We start from the raw sequence: 27,711 nt of genomic DNA, 5'->3' as shown, positions 1-27,711 counted from the left end.
CAGCATGGCGCCTTTTGTGCTGCTGACATGCGCAAACGCGATTTTGGAGAGCGAGAGAACAACATGGCTCAAATCGTACACTTCCGCCTGTGAGCACGCAACATCCGGTTGTGCAGCAGCCATTTTGTATGTTCATGCAAGTCCGTCCCTGACGGTCAAAAAATTGCAGTTCCCACTTGGCAATAAATGCCACTTTTACGCTTTTATGGGTTATATAATTTCTATGAAAATTGAAAAAGGGTGAAAAAATTAACAGCTTCGCGTGGCAGCTTGGGAAGAATCTTCTCCCGCCAGACTGACGGTAGGATTTTCTGTTTTTGTGGACGCGACAGTCAAGCGTCGTCGGGGGACATGTCGAGCGAGGAGAGCTATCTTGCCATCCAGCGCTATCTGACCGACGAGCGGGAGCCCTACGCGCCGGGGACTCAGGGAAACGCCAAGCGGAAGATCCGCAAGGCCGCCGCCTGCTACGTGGTGCGGGACGGAACGCTGTATTACCAGCGGCGCCAGAAAGGCCTGGACGAGTTCACCGAGTTGGAGGTGGTGCTGCAGGCCGGGCGGCGAAAGGAACTGATAGACGAGGCGCACATCGTTCCCGGAGGAGAGCACCTCAACCAGCAACAGACCTGGGAGAGCATCTCGCAGAAGTACTGGTGGAGAGGTAACCGTTTAACTCTAAATCTTCTACTGTTACAAGTTGGGTAGCTTGTAAGATTGATTTAGAACTGGTTAGGTATGTCTGTTTTATAGTTCCAGTGTGTTGGTACTACGTAACCATCAAATCAAATGTTAATCGGCAGCTAATAGTACATTTGCATTTAAATTTTGCTACATTTATGACATTTTTTGCACGACAACACCTTTATTCACATACCCTGAAATGCATGTTAGCATTTCATTTCATGCTTTGCATTTTAAAAGCGCTGATAGAAATTTGTATGTTGAATACAGGCGTGCTGGGACGTGATCAGGAACTCACTGACGGAATCTGAAAGGGTGCTTGTGTATGGGGAGGCAGTGAGGGCTTTCCTTGGGGCCTGGTACTACTACGGAGACATGACAAATGAGTGACGATGCTCCGGTGTTTTCAGGTATACTCAAGCAGGTGAAAGATTATATCCGGGAATGCAGCCAGTGCCGGGGAAGACAAGAGCGTGGGCGTGGCTGGGTGGAAGAAGCCGCGGGGGAGACCGCTGGGGGGCGCCGCGAGAGGCGCAGGGGCACCGCGGCCCCGGATTCGGAGGATGAAGAGGACGAAGAGGACGACGAAATTCCGGAGTTACTGCCTGTCACATCTGGGCAGCAGAAATCTGCCCGGAGCCGCAAATCTATGGCCAAACATGAGCTGGTCTTTGTGAGTGCCTCATTTGCATTTTCAAAGTTACTGCCTTGCATGATCCTGTTTTGTGTAATAGTCTTTAACCACCTTGTCGTTTGTTCACTAAAGTGTGACTGAATCAGTAGGTCATTCATGGGAACAGACATTGCGTAGTGTGTGTATATATAGGATGGAATGTCAGCCAGAGGTATTTAATGGTTGAAGGCTGTTCATGGTTATCTTTAGCAATAGCATGACGATAAATAGACATCATACTGCTTTATATCTATTAAAAATGGCTAGGTTGACAGCAAAGGTGTGGTGAAGCAGCCCCTGCCCAAACATGGCCAGACGCTGCTGGAGAAGCTGAACCAGCAGCGACTGAACGGACAGTTCTGTGACGTCACGCTGCTGATCGAGGGAGAGGAGCACCGGGCGCACAAGGCCGTCCTGGCCGCCTGCAGCGACTACTTCAGTGAGCTGTTCATCGAGAAGGGCGCCGTCTCCAGCCACGAGGCTGTAGTTGACCTCTCAGGTGAGATGCCTAGTTTATAGGTAATTGTTGATTTGGCCTGTGAGAGCCACAGTTTTATAAACCATTGTATAAAACATTATGACAGCGTTATTTTATTAATTTTAATGGAGCTCTGCAGGGTTCTGTCATTGCATTTGCAAAGCCTCACTTCCTGCACAACTACAAAGCTGAGCTTTTCTCCTCTCTCTCTCTCTCTCTCTCTCTCTCTCTCTCGCCCATCAGGCTTCAGCAAGGCCAGCTTCCTGCCCCTGCTGGAGTTTGCCTACACCTCCTGTCTCACCTTTAACTTCTGCATCATGGCTGAGGTGGCCACAGTGGCACGGCACCTACTCATGACCGAGGTGCTGCAGCTGTGCGAGTCCGTCCACAAGCAGGTGGAGGAGCAGAGGCTTATGGTCTACCAGAGGGGTGACGTCCACACCGTCTTGTCCAGCCAGTCCCTGCCCCCATCCCAGCAGGCATCCGTTGAGGAAGGAGATGTCTATATGGTCACCGTGCAGGATAATGGTCAGACCATGGTCTGTGAAGGCAGAGACACTGTTGGCAGGAAGACCCTGGCTGTGGTAACCCAGGATGGCCAGGCTGTGACAGGCGAGACCCTGGCTGTGGTAACCCAGGATGGCCAGGCTGTGACAGGCGAGACCCTGGCTGTGGTCACCCAGGACGGCCAGGCCGTGACAGGCGAGACCCTGGCTGTGGTCACCCAGGACGGACAGGCCGTGACAGGCGAGACCCTGGCTGTGGTCACCCAGGACGGACAGGCCGTGACAGGCGAGACCCTGGCTGTGGTCACTCAAGATGGGCAGGCCGTGACGGGAGAAACCCTGACTGTAGTCACCCAGGACGGGCAGGCCGTGACAGGCGAGACCCTGGCTCTGGTCACCCAGGACGGGCAGGCCGTGACGGGAGAGACCCTGGCTCTGGTCACCCAGGACGGGCAGGCCGTGACGGGTGAGACCCTGGCTCTGGTCACCCAGGACGGGCAGGCCGTGACAGGCGAGACCCTGGCTCTGGTCACCCAGGACGGGCAGGCTGTGACAGGCGAGACCCTGGCTGTGGTCACCCAAGATGGGCAGGCCGTGACGGGAGAGACCCTGGCTGTGGTCACTCAAGATGGGCAGGCCGTGACGGGAGAGACCCTGGCTGTGGTCACTCAAGATGGGCAGACTGTAACAAGAGAGACCCTGGCTGTGGTCTCAGCACTGTGGCCAGTACAGGCTGTCCAAGCAGCTGATGCCTCAGCAGGGTCCAATGCGGAAAAGAGCTCTGAGGCGCTTGTTATTGGAGTGGATCCTCAGAAGTCTGTCTCCGCAAAAGCCTCAGACCCTGCATTGACAAGGGCGTCTGACCCCCCTCTGTCCGCCGAGCCTCCTCCCCAGCCCCAGCCGGTGCGGCGCAGACCTGGGCGTCCCGCTAAGGTGAGGCCAGTGCTGCTGCATTCTGGGGACCCATCGGCACCGGTGACCAAGGCTCCAGCGGGCAGTGCGACCCCCGAGCCGGCAGACGGGGGCGCTGGCGCAGTCGATGACACATACAAGGGACGTCTCCGCCGGCGCTCCCTCGGGGAGGGGGGCTATGTGCGTCTGCACATGGGCTTGGAGAGGCCAGAGGAGCAGAAGTCTGAGGTCCAGAAGGTGAGGAGGCCACAAGCTTGAACTCGGTGGACTTTAAGACTGAGTGGCTTCTTAATTGGCATGTAGCTTTCTTAAGTTTGAATGAATGAATGAATTCCGCTCGGGCTGAGAGAGCTAGCAGCAGTGCAGCACTGGCTAATCGGTCCTCTGATGTGTGCAGGTCGCCCCCAAGGTCGTTCGGCGAGGACGCCCAGGTCGCCCCCCTAAGGTGCCCAGGCTGGAAGAGGAGGAAGAGCCCAAGACCCCGACTGGACCGGCTGAGGCCGGGATGCTGGAGGCGGCTGCACCCCCAGAGATGGCGCATGCCGTGGGCCCGGAGGAAGGGGCGGCGGCCCCAGAGCATGTGGGCGGGGCCAGCGGCGAGCACAAGTGCGCGGAGTGCGGCCTGGTGTTTCAGCGGCGCTATGCATTGATCATGCACACGTTGAAGCATGAAAAGACACGGGGTTACAAGTGCAGCGTGAGTCCTCCCCACTTGGTGCAAAAATGGCTTCTGTGTTGCCACGCTCACACCGAATGTGTAGTCATGGCAGCATCGCTACGGTGCTGCGGATTGGATGACACTTTGATAGGTTTGCACTGCGGACACGGTGGGCTGTAATGTCACTGTAGCGTTGCACTAACGGTACGCCGACACTGTCCTACCACAGCTGTGCAGTAAGGATTTCCAGTATGCTGCCTCCCTGCGCGCCCACATCGCTCGCCACAAGCGGCAGAAGAGCCAGAGGGCGTCGGTGGCTCCGCGGGCGCCTTCGGAGGCTGCGGACAGCAGCGGAGACAGCGAGGAGGGCCGCTCCCGCATCCGCACGCGGCGAGAGTTCGTGTGCGACATCTGTGGCAAGACGCTGCCCAAGCTGTACTCACTGCGCATCCACATGCTGCACCACACGGGCGTGCGGCCGCACTCCTGCAAGGTCTGCGGCAAGTCCTTCGCCCACAAGCACAGCCTGAAGATGCACAGGGCCCTGCATGACTCGATGCGGCAGTTCCAGTGCACACTCTGTGACAAGTCATTCGTCAGCAAGCGAAGCCTGGAGGAGCACACCAGCATCCACACAGGTTGGTCCATGCAAGCTGCTTCTGAGCCACTGGGGCGAGCTGTTTACTTTGTAAAACAGCTCTTGATTGCTTGAGACAAGGCTCTTACCTTTTTAGAATATTTCGTTTAGCAACACCTCGATATACAGTAGTCTATATGAAGTTCATGATGATCAATGACCTTTGACCTATGTCCTTTTCCTAATTACTTTTCCTTGACCTCAGTAGAAAATGTCATGCGGTGAAGGTGTGAAGGAAAAGTCTTAAGGATCTAGGAAATGACAGTCATGGTGCTAAGATGATCTGATCGCACTTACACTAGACCAGGGGTATTAAACTAAAGTTTAAAGAAGTCCAGTTAGAGGGAATTTCTTGGAGCAAAGGTCCGGAAGATCATAATATCTAACTATTTAGTGTGATAAGTTGTATCAACTAAAATATTGTATCAACATTGAATGTAATCAATACCTGACTGATATCAAATCAAATTAATTCAGTACAATTCAAAAACGTTTTGACAATATTTATTGTCATGTGACATAGAACTTCGACCAGCTGGCTGGAGTGAGATTTTCAGTTTGAGATGTCTGCACACATATGTAACAGTTCTTACCTTGTAAATAGTCTGCTTTTGTATTTAACCATGTAAGTACACCTTTGACATGGCTAATTTCAGGTTTAATAATGGAATAATATAGATTTGCCATAAGATTTCCAGCGTGAGTCTGAAAGCGTGAGTGTCATGCCAGATTCTTGACATTTGGCAGCCATGAAAACGTACATTTTTTATTTATTTATAAAGTTTATTTATATAACAGATAACATTATTTTATACATATGTTTAAAAGCAGAAACTTCAACGAACATGAAATCAACAGTAAACTACGTCTATTTAATCCAACATGTTATATAATACATACTGTATTTGAAAACTGTTCAGCTGTAGGATTTCAGGACAGAGCAGCCCCTCTGTTAGGAACATTGTGGCTTTTTGGTTACAGGTGTTAGCTGCGCTGCTGCTATTAAGCAGCCCCTCTGTTAGGAACATTACGGCTTTTTGGTTGCGGGTGTTAGCTGCGCTGCTGCTATTAAGCAGCCCCTCTGTTAGGAACATTGCGGCTTTTTGGTTACAGGTGTTAGCTGCGCTGCTGCTATTAAGCAGCCCCTCTGTTAGGAACATTACGGCTTTTTGGTTGCGGGTGTTAGCTGCGCTGCTGCTATTAAGCAGCCCCTCTGTTAGGAACATTACGGCTTTTTGGTTGCGGGTGTTAGCTGCGCTGCTGCTATTAAGCAGCCCCTCTGTTAGGAACATTACGGCTTTTTGGTTGCGGGTGTTAGCTGCGCTGCTGCTATTAACACTAATGGCACATTAGCGCAGACAAAGGGCTCCATACGCCAAACTACGTCTTGCTTGGCGGTTAATGGTGTTTGACATTCATTGGAGCGGGAAACGGCGGCTCTACCGCTAAACCACAACCGAAAAGACTACAAAAGCTGCGCCGGTTAAAATTGAAGCATCCCGTCAGGTTTTAAAAAATAACTTAATGTTTTGTCTATCGGTCCGGGTCCGTATGGGACAGCTTCTGGGTCTGGGTCCTGGTCCGGACCACAGTCCGTCTGTTAGTGGCCTCTGCACTAGGATATGCAGTCATGCATCGCTGGATGTTAGTGTGATGAAGGTCTGCTATGTGAAACTACTGTGTTCTGAAGATGAATGATAAAAAGTGCATCTTCGCCCTGTGCATTCTTACCGTGTTTCATATGGGCTGTATAAATGTGGGCAACATGGTTAAAATATTGCTTCATTACCAAGGTTGAAACTGAAATTTTAAGAAGAATATAGTCTACCAGTCAGAAAACTGAAACGGTGATTATCACATTGAGAATGGATGTTCGTGTTCGCTTTCCTGTCCACACTTAATTGGCATAACATATTGGGTGTGTTTATGGGCCGAGGAGACGACTACATTTTTTTTTTTTTTAGCAGAAAGCAGCACAGACAGAACCTGTGATTTCCAGTGTGATGGAAATGTGACAAACTGGTTTGAAGGGTGACTCTGCTGTTCTGCTTCCTACAGGCGAGTCCAAGTACCTGTGCACCACGTGTGGAAAGCCGTTCCACCGAGCCTCGGGCCTCAGCAAGCACCTGAAGAGGCACCAGCCCCGGCCAGAGGTCCGCGCCTTCCCCTGCTCCCAGTGAGTCCCGCCCGGATCAGCCGGCCCGTACCGCCGTTCCGTATCGCCGCCGCCGCCCCCCCTCACCTCCCGGCCGTCTCTCCCCTCAGCTGTGACAAGAGCTTCTACGAGGCCAAAGACCTGCAGCAGCACATGAACAAGCACCTGGGCCTGAAGCCCTTCCAGTGCCAAGTATGTGGGAAGTGCTACAGCTGGAAGAAGGACTGGTACTCGCACGTGAAGTCGCACAGCGTGGCCGAGCCCTTCAGGTGAGCGCCGGCGTCTCCGAGAGCAGCTCCGCAGATCTGGGCTTCAGGCCATATGCCGGAGCGAGGCCACAAGGGCACTGCCCCCCGCCGAAAGCTGATTGGCTCCCAGAGTGCCCCCTCACCTATCACAAAAATCACTTTCCGCTTCCCCCAGTGTAGTGACTGTCTGTGGCCAGCAGGGGCCAGCAGATTCAGTTTCACTGGTGTTTGCAGTTAGTGATTTTTTTTTTCCCCTCTTACATTACTTGCTGTTAATAATTTCCCAAAAACAAGGCTTGGTCACCTAATGGGTTCAGTGTGTAATTGTTCGGGAAACAGAATTCTGTTAATCCCCTGGGAAATTCAGCACTTAGCGTCGCGTGTCTGGGCCGTGCTGCTTTTCTCCAGGTGTAACATCTGCGGGAAGGAGTTCTTCGAGAAGGCCCTGTTCCGGCGGCACGTCAAGAAGGCGACGCACGGCAAGAAGGGCCGGGTGAAGCAGAACCTGGAACGCGAGTGCGAGCACTGCGGCAGGAAGTTCACGCAGCTGCGCGAGTATCGGCGCCACATGAACAACCACCAGGGTGAGCCATGCCCAGCCCACACAGAACCCAGTAGGGGTGCTTCATTCCACCCCAGGGGTCATTAGGGACTGCTCCACATGCATTCACAGTGAGGGCAAGATTTTGGGTCAGAGTGCAGGGTCGCCCCACTTCCAGTGCCCCTGGAGCATTGGGCTTCCTCAAGGACACAGTGGTGACGAGATTACTGCGCAATCATGGGATTTGAACCCAAGACCTTCTGGACATGGGAATCTTTAACCGGCTTTTTTGTATGCTACTCGTAATAATATAATAGCAGTAATTTGTGCGTGATACATATTGCTAACAATCAAATTCCTTGCATGGGTTTATATGACTTTTAGAATTGGCATGAGTATCAGTGCACTGAGATTTTTGTGCACATGCACATGCACATGCACATGCACATGCACATGCACATGCACATACAGACAGACAGACAGACAGACAGACAGACAGACAGACAGACAGACAGACAGACAGACAGACAGATTGAGCACTGGGGTTGTTACAGGAGTCAGGGATGGTGTGTTAGGTCTTCTGGAGCTAATCGCCCGCCTCCAACCCCCCAGGAGTGAAGCCTTTCGAGTGCCTGACCTGCGGGGTGGCGTGGGCAGACGCGCGTTCCCTGAAGCGGCACGTTCGCACGCACACAGGTGAGCGGCCCTACGTGTGCCCTGTGTGTCAGGACGCGCACATCGACGCACGCACGCTGCGCAAGCACATGGTCAAGTACCACGGCGACTACCTGCCCGGCAAGATCATGCTGGAGAAGGACACGCTGCAGTTCCACAACCAGGGCACGCAGGTGGAGCATGCCATCAGCATCCTGGCCCCCGAGCTGCCGCCCGAGCTGCAGGCCGCCCACGCCTCCGCCGGGGAGGAGATCGAGACGGCGCTCGTCACCGAGGAGACGGTGGAAGCTGTGCAGGCGGTCAGCGAGATGCCCGTGGACGGCGGCGCCGTGTCCACCCTGTCGGACCAGAGCATCATGCAGGTGGTGAACTATGTTCTGGCCCAGCGCGCCACTCAGCCTGGGGGGGGCAAGCTGGAGGAGCACGCGGGCGACGTCATCCACACCGTAGAGGTGGAGGTGGCCCACGTGGCGGAGGTCGAGTGATGGCCCGTCGCCATGGAGACATGCCCTGTACATAGCCACTCCCCTGTTTCTCATCTTCCATCTCCCAAAAAGCTTTGTTTCTTGAGACTTGACAAATGAACCCGTGACGACCGCATCCGGCCCTTTTCTTTCCTCCAAGCAGTCGGGGTTTGTATATTTTGGTTATTTCAGAATCATGTCTTATTGACCTGTGAGAGGCATGGGGGGGGGGGGAAGAGCCTGGTTCCTGCCCCTATAAAGCATCTGACACTGACAGTGTAATACCCCGCATTCTGGTCCATCCACGCTGCCCTCTAGTGGCAAAAAAATAAAAAATCTGTACATACTGAATGCAAAATAATCTTAATAAAGAGGCACTGTGTTGGTTTATTATTTTGATGATTGTGTGTATAAGTTCTTATGCATTAATAGTTTAATGTAGGTTGATAATATTCATATAGAGTTTGAACACTGATGCAATGAACATTGGTGTACAGGTAATAATACAGAGGCTGTCCTGCAGCCAAGCTGTCGCACCCGTGGCTGTGGTGTTCACTTCTGAGAATCTTGTCCGCAGCCGCTGATTGTATGTTTAAAACCTGTTTTGGCATGTGCGTACTGAAACTTAAGTCGCGCTTGCAGTATTTCAGAATGATTCAACGTATTCAGAAAAGCAGTGGTCAGATTTTGAATAAATTCCATATCATTCTTTTTTTATAACAGTAACATTTTGTGTAAGAATCTGCTACAAAATTTAGCTCAGTCCAGTGATGAGAGAACTGTGAAAATATAAAATGTAGCCAGTGATTACTTTTTGTATGTTTTTTTCAAACTGACTGAGTGTATAGTAAGGAATGTTAGGTCACATGATTTGCCCTGATGATTAACCCTGTGGTCGTGGTCAAAATTAGGCAACATTAGGTGTGACCTAAAGGTTTGTATCGTCTGCAGTATTGCAGCAATGATGGATTCAGTTGTTTGCAGGAAAAAGATGTTCTCAGAAACTTCGTGAAATTTTGGCAAGTTCTCCTTGCTGTTTGGCACGGCCTCGCAGTTTCTGATTCTGAGAGTCTGACTCTCTGTCATCATGCTGTCAAACATGTAATTTGCTCTTGCTCAATCTGTGTTGATGTAAGCCCTGGAATGTCATGTCAGCCACAACACGCATTATTTTCCACAGTGATGAATGGGATTGTTCATGATGCCTCCTTCCACTCTCAACCACAGTTTAAACACTAAAAAAAGTCTGACTTTAACCGTTATTCACTATAAACCTCCGTTATAAATGTCTTTTTTACAACTTTCTCTTTATGATTGTAGTTATCGAGATTGGCATTGCCAGTCCATATACACCAGTTGCCTGCAGTGTCAGCAGTACTGCCCCCTACAGGCCTGTTTGGTGCAGCAGGTTGCTAGTTGAGAAATACACGGGCTGCGGAACCAGCTGCAGTTCCTCTGTTATCACACTAAGCAGGCACTTTAGGTAATATTACAAAAACGTAAAACTGTGTTCCTACATGTCTGGTTTATGAAAACATCCCTCAAATTCTTGCTTGGGGTTATGTCTCTGAACAACCGTTTTGTCATTTTGTTCTAACAGTTTTACTTGCAGATTGAAATAATAGTTTGTGTAGCACTGTGACTCAGTGGCTTGCGTCGTTGCCTCTGGCTTCCGGTCCTGCTCTGTGTGTTTGTTGGACTTTGCATGTTCTCCCCGTTTCCTGTGTTCCTCTGCCTTCGTCTTCTGCTCCAAAGGCATGCAGTCAGACTGTCATCAGTAAATTATAGGTAGGGTATGCTTGTGTGTGCCCTGTGATGGACTGCGATCCCATCCAGAGTGAACCCCTCCCTTGTGTCCTGTGCTGCCTGGGATAGGCTCTCCTTGCCCCTCCTTAAGCCTGACCAGGAAAAGCTGCTAGAAGAAGGTTGGAAAACACATGCGTCATTAGATGTGCAATATTCCACAGCTACCTACCTATATATACACTCACCTAAAGGATTATTAGGAACACCTGTTCAATTTCTCATTAATGCAATTATCTAATCAACCAATCACATGGCAGTTGCTTCAATGCATTTAGGGGTGTGGTCCTGGTCAAGACAATCTCCTGAACTCCAAACTGAATGTCAGAATGGGAAAGAAAGGTGATTTAAGCAATTTTGAGCGTGGCATGGTTGTTGGTGCCAGACGAGCCGGTCTGAGTATTTCACAATCTGCTCAGTTACTGGGATTTTCACGCACAACCATTTCTAGGGTTTACAAAGAACGGTGTGCAAAGGGAAAAACATCCAGTATGCGGCAGTCCTGTGGGCGAAAATGCCTTGTTGATGCTAGAGGTCAGAGGAGAATGGGCCGACTTATTCAAGCTGATAGAAGAGCAACTTTGACTGAAATAACCACTCGTTACAACCGAGGTATGCAGCAAAGCATTTGTGAAGCCACAACACGCACAACCTTGAGGCGGATGGGCTACAACAGCAGAAGACCCCACCGGGTACCACTCATCTCCACTACAAATAGGAAAAAGAGGCTACAATTTGCACGAGCTCACCAAAATTGGACAGTTGAAGACTGGAAAAATGTTGCCTGGTCTGATGAGTCTCGATTTCTGTTGAGACATTCAAATGGTAGAGTCAGAATTTGGCATAAACAGAATGAGAACATGGATCCATCATGCCTTGTTACCACTGTGCAGGCTGGTGGTGGTGGTGTAATGGTGTGGGGGATGTTTTCTTGGCACACTTTAGGCCACTTAATGCCAATTGGGCATCGTTTAAATGCCACGGCCTACCTGAGCATTGTTTCTGACCATGTCCATCCCTTTATGACCACCATGTACCCATCCTCTGATGGCTACTTCCAGCAGGATAATGCACCATGTCACAAAGGTCGAATCATTTCAAATTGGTTTCTTAAACATGACAATGAGTTCACTGTACTACAATGGCCCCCACAGTCACCAGATCTCAACCCAATAGAGCATCTTTGGGATGTGGTGGAACGGGAGCTTCGTGCCCTGGATGTGCATCCCACAAATCTCCATCAACTGCAAGATGCTATCCTATCAATATGGGCCAACATTTCTAAAGAATGCTTTCAGCACCTTGTTGAATCAATGCCACGTAGAATTAAGGCAGTTCTGAAGGCGAAAGGGGGTCAAACACCGTATTAGTGTGGTGTTCCTAATAATCCATTAGGTGAGTGTATATATTTTTTTCTTGTATAGTTTTGTAATATATGTCGCAGGATATTCCAAACTACAAAAGTTAATTTTATTCTGAATATCATATAGCAGCTGTGACTCTGCTGATAATACATTTTCAAAATACCATTTTCAGAAAACGGAATCAAGCTTAAAATTACAACACAAATTCCAGGAACCGTCTCAAGCCTGAGCATGCCCATCGTTTACTGAACACGCCGTCCACATTCATCCTCAGATGGCAATTTCCCCTTCTGGGCCCCCCTGGACTTCCCTTTATTTACCCGGTTGATGTTGCTGCTGCTGCTGCTGCTGTATGTGTGTGTGTGTGTGTGTGTGTGTGTGTGTGTGTTAGGGGTGTGCAAAGCAGCCGGTATTTGTATCTGTATTTGTATTTGTTGAGGGGGGAAAATATTTGTATTTGTATTCGAGTAAAATTCAAAATAGGCGTAAAAATCCAGTTTTTTGCGTTGCATTTCTAATTTACGTTATAGTGTAAGTATTCTTTAATTATATCCATTATAATAATTATGGATATGCAGTAGACAGAGTAACTTAAACGTACCATATAGCTCCTACAAGTGCATACAATTCAACACAACTACACAACTATTGTTTTAACCTTTTTAACCAAACGTTAACGTTACTCTGTCAACAGCCTATTGTCTAAATTAGCGAGCTAACAGAGCTACGTAAACAGAGCGAACATGAGAGCACCTGACTGCAGACGTCAATAATGCAGCGTAATGGAATAATCTCCCGATCAAACTCTGCTTCCCGAAAGTTATAAACTGCCTCCGGAACCCAGTTAAGGTACAAAAATCTATTCAACAAAAATAGTGATAGTTAAGTCTTTTTTCGCTCAGCCGAGCCTTCTCTGTTGCTGTTGGAGCAGCCTGTGTCAGTCACCTCTTTTACTCTTCCCCCCCCCCCCGACTCCTGAACTCACTCACTCACTCACTCATCCGGGCATGCACTGCGGTCTCGAGAGGAAACGCAGCTTTTTGATATAAAGTTTTTCTTGTTCCCGAATACAAATATTTTTTAAAGTATTTGTTCGAAATAAGTATTCGTAAAAAACACATTATTTGTGCCTTTCCGAATACCGTATTCGGGTTCGGCTCCACCCCTAGTGTGTGTGTAGGACCCTGGTCTGGCTTGCACCTCCATTCCTCACTCTGGGCATCTAACATTTCCTTGAGTTTGTTGTCCGATGCTGGTTTAACTTTGAGAATAATCTGGATTTGGCCTTTTAAGGGAACAAAAGGAAATCAGAAAAGAACAACAGTAACAACAACAGGGGTTACTCTAGTTTACAGTTCCAGTGATTTTGTTTCTCAATAACTGTTAAATACTATTATTGTTGGAACACAGATTTATTCCAGTGCTTTTACATTATTTAATGATGGTGTGAAACAAGCATCAACAGCACAGGAGGTCTGATGCATGAATTCTCTGCTTTGGTACTTTTTAAAGTCTATTCCTCATCCCACCAGTTTTTCTTTCTTTTTGTTTTGACATCGCTCACTTTAATCCTGCTGGTATTAAGCACAGTTATGACCCTGGACTGGCTGACCCAATTGTTGTGTCCGGTGCCAGTCCTCGGGTTGGCTTCACTTCTCTCAGAGATTCTGGCGGTCCTTGCGGTTTGCTTCCTCAGCTGTGGTGCCTTAAAGAACCCGTCGTGTTTCCTCTTGGGCACGAACTCCAGTGCCTGCTCCCAGTTGCCGCCCTCCTTCAGCGTGAGCAAAATGCGCATCATCTGGTCCAGGGTCAGGTTTTTGCTGCCCATGTCCCAGTGGAGGAAATTGTCCAGTGGGAGCCGTGCGGTGACCAGCTGAAGGCGTTTTGCGTTGGCCAGGGAGAGACCTGTCTGGATGCTCTTGTCCACCATAGCTCCCACGATGTACACCTTGTCGTGATCAAACGTCCGCAGCACGTTCCGCGAGTCAGCGGTCAGGTAGACCACCTGGTTCTTGGGAAAGAGGTCCATGTAGTGCTGCTCAGTGGTGGTGATCAGGAGCCGGTCCCAGGTGTCACGGCCGTAGCGCTTCAGCAGCTCCTGGTGATAGATTCCATCCGGTTTCAGGTTGCAGAAGTGAAGGTGAAAGGGGTCTGCAGAGCGACGGTTCCAGCCCTCACTCTCCAGCAGCTGGGAGACAGCGCTGGTCATCTCAGGCTTGGACATGTTCTGCTCATAGCTCATGTCGAACACCAGCGGCTGCCCGAAGCACATGGATTGAGCCGCCCTCCAGTTGTGCAAAGCATCCATGGAACGAGTCCAGAAATGCATCAGGAAGGTGTTCCGCAGAGGCCTGTCCGCTCCCTCCTCCTCGCCCTCCGCATTGCGCTGCCTTTCTGCCTCCTTCTGTGCCCTTTTCCGCTCCTTCTTCTCCTTGTCAACCTTCTTATGATGTTCTTTCAGGGCCAGACGTTTGAGGAACTTCTTTTTGGAGGACTTGGTGGACAGGGCGGTCAGAGCTTGCAGGTCCTCCTCGCTGATCTGCTCCGGCACCAGCTTCCCGGCCAGCCGCCACATTTCCACAAGCTCTCGAGACGACTCCAGGGTAGAGCACTCTTCCTCCTCATCATCATCAATGTCATTGCTGTCGTCGTCCTCCTCCTTGTCCTCTTGCGGCTGTGACGATCTCATCACTGACTTCCATACGTCCAGATCCAGTTTCTTGGCAGCCAGGTCATGGGCCTGGCTGGACTCTTTCCTCAGACCAGCATTAGCGTAGAAAGTCCGACCCGCGCCAGCAGTCAATGACAGGAAACAACTCCACCGTCTACCTGCCCTTACAGTAGCCTGAGGGAAGCGATGGCTCCATAGTACATTCATAAACATCTGTTTGAGGAGTCTCATTGTTCCTTAGCAACTCCACTAAGAGGGAAACAAACAATTGCGTTAATTACACGTGCTTATACGCAACACATACCTCCGATCTTATTAAAACTGCTCTTCTGCGAGTCTGAATTAATCGCGCATTAGCAGTTTCCCCTAATCTGGGCGTCTTTATAACTTGACATTTTAAGACACGCCTAATCGGCTAGTACCTTAGCTCATTCATTTTTTTTAAAAAAAATTGTTTCTGTAGCAGCCACGATAAAATGCGTACCTGTGGTCTCATTCCTACTACTCAAAGAAGGAAGATCTCGGAATCAGCATTGCGCGCACACGCTCTGGGAAAGGTCACGCTCGGCTGCTGTGCAGCAGCTTTTTCCGCCGTGGTGAAACAAAAACTCGTTTGACAAATACCCTATTAACACATTACCATCATATAATAATTTACGGAGAATATGTATGACCTAATCACTTTTTACCAGTTTACCAGTATGCTTTTGAGTACGGGCCACTGCCGAAGCTGGATAAACCAACTATGTTTCTAGATAAAATTGTTTTGATATTTAATAAGATAAAATGTATGGCTGTTAGTGCAATTCAACTAGAGTAAATCTTAAAAAATACTTCAATACATCAATGCGATATGTTAGGAGCAGGGTGGACTCTCAGCAGAAGCATATTAAATAAGAACTGTCGTCAAAAAACGACATATCCATGGTTAAATTATCCTATATCAACATCCCTTGGAAGAAAATCCATTGTATGCAGGTATTCCATAGAACGACTGTTCTGTACAAACTACTGAAAAGCCTTACCCCAAACTGCTCGCCCCCATATGCAAACTCTCCGCTTATAAGATACATTCTGAGTTTTAAATGAATTTAAATGTAATATACATATTCTAAACACAATTTGTTCTCCACTCAAAGAATTTCAGAATAAAAACGAGGCCATTCAGGAGTGCAATTCAGAATTTTATTGCTTTGTTAGTCAAAAAAATATTTTAAACTGCAAAATAAATTCCACATTCATGTAGATGGATACAAATATGTTATATGTTGGCATTTCAGAATTATCCTTTCAGCGTCAATGATGAGGGAATCCGTGACTGCCGGCTAAGCCTGCTATCCGGGAGAATTCACAGCTCTTGGAGCGCCATGGCTCCTGCTCCTGGTGACGATGTCGAAGGGCATGGGTGGCGATCTGTTCCGGAGAATCTTGGTGAAGAACCGGAATATGGCATCCACACAGGCAGCGGGTGCAGCTTCGTGGCACTGGGTCCCGGCTGACAGCTGTCGGCACTCAGCCTTGAGGGACCCTACGGGCTGGTTGAGGGGCTTGGGGCTCAGTACCCACTTCCTGGACTTGGATTTTAGCCAATCCCGGCTATCGGTGTCGAGCAATTGGTGCCAGGGATTGTGCGAGGAATCCACAAAGGCGACCGCATGAACTCGCCCCTTAACGTCTTGTGGCTGTCGTGACAACAAATCCACAAAGGCCACGCCCCCATAGCCATGCATGACCACCACCACTTGCTTTGCGGCACCCCGGGAAATCACACACTCCCACGCGAGGCTGACGTGCTCTTCGGGGGAGCTGCTCTGGTTGGGATTCATTATCAGCACCTCCCAGGACTCTGCCAGGGCCCGTCTCACGTAGGACAGCTGGCTGCCCCACTCCAGCCCCTTACTGGCAATCATCCTCCAGCTCCACTGCCCACAGCGCACCGTCCCCCTGTCCTGGATTAGGACGGCCAGGGTTCCTGGACTTTCATTGGCTTTGGGACTTATGAAGACAAAGTCCTTGAGCTGGGGGTCCAATTGGCTGGCAGATAAGGAGAGCCTTTGTAAGTGGCACTGCTCCTCTAGGAGACTGTACACATACATGGTGATGTATCTGCCCAAAAGCTGGTGCTCCCTTTGCAGTCCCAACACATCCCCTCTTCTATAACGGAAAACAAAGGTCTCTCGGGTATCTTTGTGACACAGCAGCCCCTCCTGGTTAAAGTGGTATGGGAAGTCACCGGATAAATGTGTGTCAGGCTCTATACACTGCATGCTAAAAACAGACAGACAGAAATGTCTAAATAACAGTATCAAGGTTTTATTAACTGCAAATAGAACATTATCCTTTAAGCAGGAATGCAAGTAACTTTCTAGACAGAGTGTTTAATAACAAATGTAATAATTTTGCAAATAATGGGGCAAGTTTGCCACTAACAAATGCAAACCAAAAAGTACCTTGTCATCCAGGTTAGAAACCACAACCTATAGCTGGTTTCTTCAGTTTCACTTAACTCGTGTGGTTAACCGCATCCACCATCTCTAGATAGGAAGGTAGGAATAATGCATTAAAACGCCATAACTGTTTATAAATCCCCTTTGCGTTGAGGTTGACTGCGTGCAGTTCGTGGTTACAAGTTATGCCTTTCAGTTAATGAGTAATTACGTTAAACTCATCCACAATTTTACTATTGCTGAGATTCCTGAATTAAAAAATGACTCGACACATTTGTGTTTCAGACGATCTCAAAAGCCAAGACGACGTAATTAACATGATATTCAAATATTTCCAGATCGACTTTTGAGTGAACTACCCTGCTTAGCAGGTATGTAACGGATGAAATGGATATCCGTAGGTTTTTTTATTGTGTAGTTTCATGGCCGGCATCGCTTACTAATTACACATTTAGACATTAAACTTATTAATATACGGAATTGTGCATAACAAAATTAACTTAACAAGTAGACAATAGGAATTCGCATGCAACTGAGGAATTCACAAAATAAACGTTAAACTGAAAATTGCAGGGGTTCTTTTCGACCTTATTCCACATATAAAAGTAGCGACCAGTATTTATTTAGACGCTTCATCAGAAATAGTTTTAGCAAAAATGGGTATAACAAATGTCCTAACTTCTGGGATTTTTTGCGACATAAGAGTATGATGTCTAAATTTATGCTAAACATTGTGCACTAGGCCTAACATTTGCTCACCAGCTTGGATGCCTTGTTCGAAGTGACTCGGAACCTTTGACACTGTTCAATTTTCTCCTCCGGGATAATTTCACAGTGACACCAAATGTGTTTCATGGAGCATGGCTGTAGCCGACCTTGTTAAAAACATGAAAATACCAGAATGGGCGCACTAGATATATTCAGTATTATATTATTTAGGATTTGATTTGAAGACGTTTTATTTGAGAAAGTTTGTTTTTTGCAGAAATAGGAAACAGCATATTTTAAAGCGTAGCCATGATACCTTTGCTTAAATCTGCTGTCTGCGGTCTGAGTAGTAGAGCTGTAGGATGTGGAGGCAAGTAATTTTCTGACTGCGGCGCTCATCATTAAAAAATATCTTAGAATAACATCTTGTACTTTGTCTTGTTTATCGTACAGGTGTCTTGCAGAACTATGCTACTATGCTCACTTCGGGGCTCAAGACCTACAGTCCGCTTCCGGACTACTCAGGTGAGTCACATACCGGCTTTAAGCCAACCTTGATTTTTTTTTTATAGAATATCGCCGTGTAATTACTGTTTTGATGGATTTTTTCAGCTGTTGTGCTTAGACGACTGCGCAACAGCATTTGTACCATATGTCATCGTGGTGTTAAATTGTGGTTTATGTTGCTTCGCCAGACTGACGGTCACTAACCTCTTATCGCATGGGTGATGATGCTTTAGTGATAAGCGTGTGAGAGGCTGTCTTCCTCCTACCAGGCGTGGTGATTCCTGAGAGGACGAAGCTGAAGTTCATGGATAAGGTCCCCACCTTAAAGAAAGTCCGGAGGGAGATGAAGAGGCTGAAGGACATTGTGGGGCCAGAACAGAGGGAGAACGGCTTCACTTCGGGACAATATGGCATTGTGGTGGGTTGCCAAGGCAGCAGCATGTACCTGCACGTCCATAGTGGTGAGACTGTTACAGAGAGATGGGTGGGGTGGTGGATTGCGGCTAGCTGGGATGGGGTGGGCATAATGCTGCCTTGACCCGTCTTGCCTCCACAGGCCATGGGTGGAGGTTACCTGCACTGGGGCCACATGGAGATGATGCGGTTGACCATCAACCGGCGCATCGATCCTCGCATCACCTACGCTTTGTGGCGCATCAACGCCCCCTACAAGCCCATCACCAGCAAGGGGCTCGGGAAGCGCATGGGTGGCGGCAAGGGTGCCGTGGACCACTATGTCACACCTGTACGCTGTGGGCGCCTCCTGGTGGAGCTGGGGGGGCACTGCGAGTTGGGGGAGGTGAAAGGTCTGCTGACTGAGGTGGCCAAGAAGCTGCCCTTCCCTGCCAAGGTGTGTTTCAGGGAACCCCACCCGAATGGAGCTTAATGATCCAATAGCGAGTAACAGAATCAGCCTTATTCTGCCTTGTCTTCACGCCTTCATAGTTAATGAATGAGTCAGATCTTTTTTTGAGAACGCTCAATCTAGCCGACATTGTGATTCAGACAGTGTTTCATCAGTCCTTGTTTACTTGAACCATTTGTTCACTTTGCTAATCTGACTGTTCATTACCTTACTGTCTGTGTTTGAGGAGTGCACCCCCCCCCCCCCCCCCGGGTCCTGTTTTCATGAGCCGTTTTCTTTTGCTCAGGTGGTGAGCAGAGAGAGTCTGGCTGAGATGCAGCAGGCTGCGGCCGCCAGGGAGCTGAACAACCAGAACCCCTGGACCTTCAGTCGGATCGCCACGGCCAACATGCTGGGGATCCGCAAAGTGCTGAGCCCAGTGGACCTGCGGCACCACGGCCGCTATACCGGCAAGTTCCACTTGCCAGAAAGGGTGTGACCCTGGGGGGGGGGTCACTGGTGTGAGCAGCTACCACAAGGCCCATGGGCGATGGTTCTGGGATTTCTCTGTGACAATCTGCCGTGATTTCCACGGGGCATGCTGTAACTAAGTGTTACCATGGTTACAGTTGCTGTGTGTTTTGCCACAAATAGTAATAAAAAATAAATGATCAAAAAAAGGTGTCCTAATTCTTCTGCTTGCGTGTTTCCATGTATGTGTGGAAGACAGCAGTGGAGTGGTTTTCTCTCTTTCGCTGTGAATGTGTCAGCTGTTTAGGCTCCCCGGACCGACGTTAGCGTGATAACTATGAGCTGGCTGATCTAACCTACTTTCAGTTGCTTTCAGACTAGAACAGGGGTGAGCAGTCTTATCCGCAAAGGGCCGGTGCGTATGCAGGTTTTTGGGATAACCTGTAGGTCAGCTGTTCAAACCCAGGTGTGAGGACTCTTCAGTACTCAGTCCTCAAATTAGTGACCTAATTAGGGAGTTGCAGCGAAAACCTGCATATACACCAGCCCTTTGCGGATAAGATTGCTCATCCTTGAGCTAGAGGCTGTATCATCCCCATGCCGACCCACCTTTCTCCCAGTGACCTTCTTTCATGTGTGCCCCTCAAACGGTACTGCTGCCGGGATGGACGGCACACTCCGTGGCATTTTATGTCTGAGACCCAGACGGGCTGAAGCATCCCTCACCGTTTAAGCCAGGGGAGATCATCCGACTGCTTGATCGGAAATATTTGGCACTGCCATCAGTGTGAACCATAATCCAAAAAAAGGTCTGGTTCTGTGAGTCGAGATGCACTGGTTCAAAGGATGGTCTGGTTACCAAGTTATTGCATGAGAGATCGGAAAGAAAGAAAAGGAGCGGATGTGGAGGTGGAGGAGCCCTGACTCATAAGGAGTGTAACGCCTTACTGATTGTGAGCTTGTGGTCATGACCTTCTGCTTTCCTGTAGCATTAGCATCCAGCTATTGTCACAAATGCAGGAGAACCACTGTAGAGTTTGAAATTGTCAATTTTTGCAGGTATTTGATCTCAGCCGGGTCACGGTTTTATCTCCACTGAAAGTGTAAACGATAAACCTCATCGGACCCTCTCTGTCTTCCACTGACAACACCTCTTACCAAACAGTGCCCCCGTCAGGCCGCCAGCATCGTGCAGGACCCCCCCACCACAGTCTCTCTGTCCCCCTCCTGTTTGGCTGGAGGCCCTGCAGCATCTGAGCCGGTTCTGCCAGACTCTGTAACGACTTCCCCCCCCCCATGGCCCACCCGCCCCACAGATTTGGACTTTACCTTAACTCTGCCATCCACCTGCACTGTCACTTTATTGCTATTTGCACAGTTTTTCCCATTGCTACCAGTACTCACTATTTACCATTATTTATGTATTATTCACTGATTTGCACTATTAATGTGCAACTCTGCTGTTTCCATCATTGCCTGTTCTACAGTAAATAGTCTAACATTGTTTATATACATATATACAGTATATATATATATATATATATATATACACACACACACACAGACACATACATTGTCTCTTCAGTTATGTATAAAAATGTGGCATGTGCATGTGTGTATGCGAATATGCATGTCTCGTTGTGTATGTCTGTACAGTATGTGTATATATAGGCCTACATACACACACACACACACAGACACATACATTGTGACTCAGTGGGCTAAGCGCTTGTAGCTGTGCTTGGAAGCTTGCCAGCTGGAGCCCAGCCACTGCAGGATACTGTAGCTACTGCAGGTTGCAGGTGGCTGGTGGCTGGGCTTTGCTGTCAAGCCTGCGCTCACCGACGTGTGTGTCTGTGTGTCATGAAGCGCCAGATGCGGTAAGAGAATTTCCTTTCTTCATTTTAAATATATGTGTGTGTGTGTGTTTATATAGTTGGTGTGACAATACAGCCCCTCTTAACACCTTACTATAGATCTAATCCATCTACAGGATGTTAATAAGCTTATCTCATTGATAAGAGGCTCATCCTGTTTTTCAGCCATAAGAGCACCTTTCATTTTGATAATCTTCTCTCTAAGACTCTAGATGCTGTTTTTGGTCTGTACAACATTCTAGCTAAGATGTTTTTTGGGAGGGGCACTATGTAAAAGCAACGGGAACGGGCAGCCGTGTATGATGGGGAAGCCTGATTGGGTGGTGAGTGGTTCATTGGGCTCAGTCTCTGTGCCTGTGATCAGAAGAGTGCTGGTTCAAGCCCTGGCCTTGGCAGAACAGTCACATGTCTGTGGGCCCCTGAGCAAGGCCCTTAACCCCCCCAGCTCCAGGGGTGCCACACATTAGATGACCAGGAGCTGTGACTCCCACGCTATGCAGTGCAAGATGATGTTTGCAAAGAAGCATACCAATGTACTTGTGCAAATAAAGTATATTTTTTGTTGTTGTCCCACTGACCATTCTAGACCATTTCAAGTGGGGGGGTCAGATGCATTAGACCTTAATGTGCTCCAAGAATGACTTACACTAGCTAGGTTGACGGCATTAAGAAGCAAAAGATGGTTTTTGAAAAGTGATGTTATTTATGCAATATCTTGCAATTACATTTTACAGTTTTTACAAATATGATTCTTGTTTAGACTGTCTTGCATCCACATGCTTGATTGTTTTTTCTGTTTAACTTTGCTTTTCACGAACTGTAGTGACTCGAAAATGGGCTCATGTTTGTCTTTCGCCTGTTCCCAGTGCACAGAATCTTAGCCCATATATGTAAATGCAAATAATAATAGTAGTAGTAATGATAATACCGACCCAAGTAGTATCAGTATTTAGGGGGGCCATGCATGCTGCCCCCCCCCCCCCCCCGCCCCCGTCCTGTGCTCTCTGTTCCCATGCTGAGGGACTCTGCAGTTAATTAAGCACATTTGTTCGATGGGTTTTGCAAACACAATCAGAGGTTAGAAAGGAGACATACATGCTTGGTTTTATCAGAAATATCTTCAGTCTCACCACAGGATAGAAAACAGGAAGCCAGAGTTGTTGAGGATGTTTGAGGGAAATTAAGTATTGGCACGGTTCACATGCTATAAGTTGGCAGGGCGACCACACTGTGCCTCGATCGTCTATCCTATGCCCAGTCTAGTTGGCTCCCTGCCCAGGGCACCAGTCTCATTCGACGAGCTTCACTGTCACTGCTAGAATCTCTTTAGGCGGCAGAGTGCATGGAGCGCACTGATGCCTACAACTCTGTAGTAGGATCAGACATACAATTATTCATGCATTGAGATCTTCTTCACAAGCAAATAAATAAACCAAATGTGTCTCTGCGGGTTAGATTTCTCTGCCTGTGGACGGAAGGTTCCTGATTACGATCACAAGATCGGCAGTGTCAATTCACATGAGTAAGACCCTTAACCCCCAATCGCTCCAGACCCTGATACATCACACACAGAAAAATGTATATTGCTTTGCATAATCATCTGATAAATAAATAAAAACATAAACCAGAGATTACACACATCAGATTTTGATTGGTTAAGAGTCACTGCCAAGAGGTTTTCTGTGACTGATATTGGAGCAGTGTACTGTGGTTTGAGCAGCCAACGCAAAGTCAGAGGCCAAAGAGCCAAAAACAGCGGCGACTTGTGCGTCAGGATTTGGTGGGACATCACAGAAACGGATCCTTGATGGCAAAACATGCAGAAGTGTCCATGAACTTATCGAAAGGTTTTGATCAAATGCCGATGTACATGGTCATTGTTCAGTATTTATTTATTCTTGCTAAGAAACTTAAATAACACTATTAAAAAAAATAAATGCTTATCGGATTGAAGCACTTAATGCCAAAAACACGTATATGAAAACAGAAGCAAATTATCAAACACAATTGTACAGAAGTGAAAAACGGCTCTTTGTGCATGCAGTTGCAGTTCTGGAAATGCTACACATCAGGACCCATGATACATCTGGGACATTATTCACCTGTCAGATGCCACCGCTGCCATGATGAAACCGTTCATCTCCAATAATTACCTCGAAGCGGCACTTCACATTTTGTCCGATTTGGGCTAACGGGCACCGTGGTTAAGGGTAAGACATATAGGCGCGGCATTTACTCCCTGGGTACCCAGCATATTGGTGCATATGCATCTGACCAAGGCCTCAGGCCAAGTCCGCTTGCATTTGGAATCGGCTAGAATCAAGGGTGTAGGTTTAGCGTAGGGGCCAAATGACCCCCAAACCCCCTACCTCCCTAAATACATACAGTATTTCCACAATATTAGAATGTCCAGACCATGCATACCCAAATCTACATTCGTGGCTAGAGTTGGGAATCCTGCCTGCGCAGGGAGCGGCGGCGGGTGTAGTCGGATGTATCGTCGTTGAAGATGCGGTCGACGGTGGACAGGAGCGAGGCGCGGATGGTGCGGCTGAGGCCCCGTGTGGCGAACACATAGAGCAGCGGGTTGAGGGCACTCTTCAGGTAGACCAGGTAGAGGGACGCGTACAGGCCATTGGTCACCCACAAGTCCTGGCTACCCCTCAGGGTGATCACGGACCGGAAGGTGTAGTAGGGCACCCAGCAGGTGAGGAAGAAGAGCATGGTGAGGAAGAGCACGCGGTACAGCCTGGTGAAGCGCAGTGATGTGACGGCGGACGAGCTGGACACCGACGACATCGTCTCGCCGGCCTGCCGGGCGGTGACCAGGACCACCACGTTACTGCTAAGGAAGATGAGGAGAGGCAGAATGAAGCCTAGGATGGACTCTGTGATGAAGAAGGCCCAGATTGAGCCCGGGTGGTCCCTGTCGCTCTCCCAGCACTGGGTTTCATTTAGCAGGAGTTTGGCAGTGCCCACATAGGGTGTCGACAGGCATATGGCCAACACCCAGAGCACCAGGCACACCAGCGGCACAGTCCAGCGGGATCGGCGCATCCGGAACCAGAGTGGCCTCATCAGGCAGAGGCAGCGCTCCATGGAGATAGCGCACAGCAGGAAGGCGTTGGCGTACAGGCCCAGGCCTCGCAGGAACATGATCAGGCGGCAGGCGGTCAGGCCGAAAGGCCACGTGTTGTGATGGGCCAGGTAGCCCAGCATGAGGGGCGTCCGCAGCAGCAGCACCAGGTCGGCCAGCGCCAGGTTCACCACGTAGACGCGGAAGCTGCTGGCGCTGCGCCCCTCCACGCCCCTGTCGCGCCAACCCCTCCGCAGGCCCAGCACCCAAACCACCAGGCTGTTCAGCGGGACGCCCACCAGAAAGATGAGGGTCGTGATCACGATCTGGATCACGCGTATCGCCTCATGCTGACCTCCTGCAGCGACAGCGGCAGTGGCGCTGCTCTGGGTTTGGTTGAGAAGGGGCATCCCCGTGCTGTAATCTCCCGCACCAGCTCCGGAGGGAAACACAAAAAAAGAACATCAACACATGATACCACAGCTGGTCATAGAGCACCTTTTTCCGGCAGTCAGCGTGGGCTATGAACCTATACACTTCAATAAATAAATGTTGGGGGACAGGAAGACACTAGAAACATGAGAGACTAATGAAAATAGTTCCTAAAAAGCTACAAATACTAAGACAAAAGACGGCCGAAAAGAAGTGTCATAACTTGACAGGAAAAGAGGACCGATTAGGAGATAAGCTACATCAGAAGGGGCCCATTTACACAGAAAACTGCCTCTTCCTCTATTTACTACATTTTTCATTTTGATCAGTGAAAAACTACATGGATAATTATACATCAGACAGACCAAGTCTCCATGCTACTTACTGGCTTCTTTTCTCTAGTCACACGACTCCAGCGATAATCATTTTCTTGCCATCATATTTCTAAAAAAAAAGAGCCATAATTTGCTCCAGAGATCTATCCATCCCAGTAGAATGATCCCCAAGCAGACACCTAATCCCTATTCTATCTTGGCCACAGGTATCCACACACTCCCTACAACACAAGGCTGGGCATGCCGGCTCTCCCTGAACGTGCCGTTTTGCAATGACAGCATTCCTGACCAGCACACCGAAATGTGGTAACATGCAAGAGTTTTTATTTCCTCCATGGGTTCTGGGACCATCGTCGAGAAAAAGCGACCGAAAGTAAAGTTAAACATGACGGATGAAGCTTCAAGCCTTACCTGCCAAGTTAAGTGGGTGAGGTAATGCTTTACCCTGGAGAGACGGCGAGATTGTGAGAGAGGTACTGAAGGAGGGCGTATCTGAGCGTGAGTGTGTGTGTGTGTATGAAGAGACACACAGATGTTGTAAAAAGATAGAGAGAGATGGCTGAATGAATCACTCAGCACCACCTCTGCACCTATTAACTGCACTGTTCTACAACTCCTGAAACGTTTGCTTTGTACTGAGTAACAATCGGTACCGGCGTCTGTCATTAGCATTGTTAATACCTATAACAGGTTTTATGAGGCTTTGCATTAAGCTGCATCCGCGTGACAACTGAGGCCGAGTAGGTTATGATATATCATGCATGAAATTCTTCAGGTGTTTCAGAAAAAAATTAAAATCTGAAATGCTTAAAATATGCTCAGTACGTCATGTTTAAATGTCAATTTATTTATATTCCATTTATTCTTTTTCTTTACACTACGGCCAACAAGATTAAAATTAACTTTATGTATGGCTGATGGATTGGTATTTCTTATCCTGGCCCTCAAGGACTCCAAGACGGTCCATGTTTTTGCTCCCTCTCATGTGGAGCATCTGGGGGGGGGGGGGGGGGGATCCCCAAAGCCTTTTTTAAAACACTGTCATAGATCCCATAGCTGAAGATGACTTTAAAGATACATGGACTCCTTTTGTTTTGTCAGGAGCAGGCAATGCAGTGCAGGAAGAGCAGCATTCATACAGCAGGATGCGCTTTCTGAATGGCCTTGTGTTTCGTGCTGCTGAAAACAGAAGTGGGAGCTGGCTGCTTCCTCTAATTCGGGGCAATAGCTGCGCGATTTCACCACCTCCTTCACTTCGTGTTGGAGGGCATATTCCCTGCATGGTTTAATGTCTTCCTGCGCAATCAGACAAACTCGCAAAAAAAAAAAGAAAAAAAAAAGTAAAATGACCAAAGAGTGTTTCAGTAAGACTGCCACCTCGGTGTGAACCCACACCCAGTTGAATCTCTTCGCTCCACAGACAAATAAAAAAGTGGTGATGTGGAACTGAATGACATGTTTGACCTCTTACAGTCTTCTTTAATCTTTATTTCAGAATTACTTTCACTGCCTTTTCTTTAGTCATATTACTGTTTTCATTTGGTTTCATTCTGAAGTTACACACCCATGTGTAATTACAAATTCATTATGCTAAAACTCCAGAACTGCTCCCAATTCAGCAGTTTTATGCACAGGCACCTGGTGGGTTCGTTTTTTTCTGAGGTTCTACTCAATAAGTCTCTTTCGCAAGAATAGACAGCTTGGGGGTCCCAGGGAGTAGGTTGCAGAACATTTGAACAAGGGAGGAGCATGGATGTATATTTAGTCAATCCACTTGTCAGTTTGCTTTTGAAAAGCTCAGACATAAACATTTCTTTGCAAAACAAATATAATGTAGCCTTTGTTAATAAAGTTTTATCGTCTTACCGGTTTGTAATTCGAGGTAATTTTTTCGTGATTATTCATCACTGCATTGTTGACGATGCTCCAAAAGTTACACCGGTACGCCCCCCCCCCCTTTCCGCGGTTTCAGCTGTGGTGAACAGCGCCGCTAGAATCAAAGACAGATGATCCACATGGTCGGTAGAATAAGGACAAGTAGATGCATCTAGTGGGAAGTCAAGAGCTGTTTTCAGGATTCAATTCTGCTTTACATTTCTTCCGATTTGAGTTTTACAATAATGTCGCCGATTGCAGCTTTGAGGGAAAGGTGCAGGTGATGCCCCAGGGTTCGGACACACTCACGCACCCACAGGAAAGCGTGTATGCGCTAACTGAATAGTGTGGCTTTATGCGGAACATGAAATAGGCATAAAAGACACAACACTTTACTGCAGAGACAGCAGTAATTTTGGTTACTCAGATCTGCGACTCATTAGCGAAAACATCTTTTGTTCTTTAAAACAGCATTTAAAAGATTGTCGCCTGCTGTGGAAATTCGAATTAATAACTTAAATTAGAACTTTTAACGCACTTTTGCATGATTAATCGCCTTAGATCGCCTCATCGTGTGCTGTTGTACAGTAATTAGAAAGATAAAAGAAAAGTTCAGGTTAGTAACTGAAACGCACAAAAGGGTGTGGAATCAGCACTAGTTTGAAAAGATGGC

At 48.2% G+C, this 27,711-nt stretch overlaps 5 protein-coding genes and 1 long non-coding RNA gene across 8 annotated transcripts; 3 read left to right on the top strand and 3 right to left on the bottom strand.

Annotated features, from left to right (window-relative positions):
- The first annotated feature begins 103 nt into the window (after nt 1–103).
- On the top strand, nt 104–9,021 carry zbtb11 (zinc finger and BTB domain containing 11). The gene is made up of 10 exons (XM_023835036.2): nt 104–661; nt 1,092–1,354; nt 1,622–1,853; nt 2,076–3,487; nt 3,648–3,947; nt 4,138–4,546; nt 6,604–6,721; nt 6,811–6,969; nt 7,357–7,532; nt 8,102–9,021. Exons 1-10 carry the CDS (start codon nt 352–354, stop codon nt 8,647–8,649), a joined length of 3,927 nt encoding a protein of 1,308 aa, XP_023690804.2. The 5' UTR covers nt 104–351; the 3' UTR covers nt 8,650–9,021.
- Nucleotides 9,022–13,188: 4,167 nt separating this feature from the next.
- On the bottom strand, nt 13,189–15,062 carry trmt10c (tRNA methyltransferase 10C, mitochondrial RNase P subunit). The gene is made up of 2 exons (XM_023834710.2): nt 14,951–15,062; nt 13,189–14,715 (listed from the first exon to the last, which is right to left on the bottom strand). Exon 2 carries the CDS (start codon nt 14,695–14,697, stop codon nt 13,309–13,311), a length of 1,389 nt encoding a protein of 462 aa, XP_023690478.1. The 5' UTR covers nt 14,698–14,715; nt 14,951–15,062; the 3' UTR covers nt 13,189–13,308.
- A 567-nt stretch (nt 15,063–15,629) lies between these two features.
- Nucleotides 15,630–17,790, bottom strand: LOC111855498 (cotranscriptional regulator ARB2A homolog). Of its 2 annotated transcripts, none has more exons than XM_023834570.2 (3): nt 17,673–17,790; nt 16,917–17,000; nt 15,630–16,673 (listed from the first exon to the last, which is right to left on the bottom strand). In XM_023834570.2, exon 3 carries the CDS (start codon nt 16,560–16,562, stop codon nt 15,801–15,803), a length of 762 nt encoding a protein of 253 aa, XP_023690338.2. In that variant the 5' UTR covers nt 16,563–16,673; nt 16,917–17,000; nt 17,673–17,790; the 3' UTR covers nt 15,630–15,800. The 2 variants fall into 2 exon arrangements, with proteins under 2 accessions (XP_023690338.2, XP_023690330.2); XM_023834562.2 differs by having other exon boundaries at nt 15,630–16,734; nt 16,917–16,998; nt 17,673–17,754.
- mrpl16 (mitochondrial ribosomal protein L16) lies at nt 17,741–19,652 on the top strand. Its single transcript, XM_023834584.2, has 5 exons — nt 17,741–17,991; nt 18,075–18,146; nt 18,398–18,546; nt 18,685–18,978; nt 19,280–19,652. The coding sequence occupies exons 1-5, from the start codon at nt 17,931–17,933 to the stop codon at nt 19,469–19,471; spliced, it is 768 nt and encodes a 255-aa protein (XP_023690352.2). The 5' UTR covers nt 17,741–17,930; the 3' UTR covers nt 19,472–19,652.
- Nucleotides 19,653–22,398: 2,746 nt separating this feature from the next.
- On the bottom strand, nt 22,399–25,772 carry LOC111855512 (C3a anaphylatoxin chemotactic receptor). 2 transcript variants are annotated; one of them, XM_023834599.2, is made up of 3 exons: nt 25,575–25,772; nt 25,214–25,272; nt 22,399–24,832 (listed from the first exon to the last, which is right to left on the bottom strand). In XM_023834599.2, exon 3 carries the CDS (start codon nt 24,804–24,806, stop codon nt 23,763–23,765), a length of 1,044 nt encoding a protein of 347 aa, XP_023690367.1. In that variant the 5' UTR covers nt 24,807–24,832; nt 25,214–25,272; nt 25,575–25,772; the 3' UTR covers nt 22,399–23,762. The 2 variants fall into 2 exon arrangements, with proteins under 2 accessions (XP_023690367.1, XP_023690376.1); XM_023834608.2 differs by lacking the exon at nt 25,214–25,272 and having other exon boundaries at nt 25,575–25,771.
- On the top strand, nt 25,397–26,614 carry LOC140593359 (uncharacterized). Its single transcript, XR_011993671.1, has 2 exons — nt 25,397–25,636; nt 26,265–26,614. It is a non-coding gene; the product is annotated as an uncharacterized lncRNA (long non-coding RNA).
- Nucleotides 26,615–27,711: the final 1,097 nt, after the last annotated feature.

This window comes from Paramormyrops kingsleyae, chromosome 1, assembly GCF_048594095.1.
Source record: "Paramormyrops kingsleyae isolate MSU_618 chromosome 1, PKINGS_0.4, whole genome shotgun sequence".
NCBI lineage: Eukaryota > Metazoa > Chordata > Actinopteri > Osteoglossiformes > Mormyridae > Paramormyrops > Paramormyrops kingsleyae.
Note: the sequence above shows the minus strand (reverse complement) of the source record. Positions and strands in the feature narration are given on the sequence as shown.

Bases quoted from the DNA above. Each gene is read 5' to 3' on its own strand.
- zbtb11 (XM_023835036.2), top strand. From the start codon at position 352: ATGTCGAGCGAGGAGAGCTATCTTGCCATCCAGCGCTATCTGACCGAC. The intron at 6,970-7,356 runs GTGAGCGCCGGC...GCTTTTCTCCAG, and splicing joins AGCGTGGCCGAGCCCTTCAG to GTGTAACATCTGCGGGAAGG. The intron at 7,533-8,101 runs GTGAGCCATGCC...CCAACCCCCCAG, and splicing joins CCACATGAACAACCACCAGG to GAGTGAAGCCTTTCGAGTGC.
- trmt10c (XM_023834710.2), bottom strand. From the start codon at position 14,697: ATGAGACTCCTCAAACAGATGTTTATGAATGTACTATGGAGCCATCGC.
- LOC111855512 (XM_023834599.2), bottom strand. From the start codon at position 24,806: ATGCCCCTTCTCAACCAAACCCAGAGCAGCGCCACTGCCGCTGTCGCT.
- mrpl16 (XM_023834584.2), top strand. From the start codon at position 17,931: ATGATACCTTTGCTTAAATCTGCTGTCTGCGGTCTGAGTAGTAGAGCT. The intron at 17,992-18,074 runs GCAAGTAATTTT...TTTATCGTACAG, and splicing joins TAGAGCTGTAGGATGTGGAG to GTGTCTTGCAGAACTATGCT. The intron at 18,547-18,684 runs GTGGGTTGCCAA...TTGCCTCCACAG, and splicing joins CGGGACAATATGGCATTGTG to GCCATGGGTGGAGGTTACCT.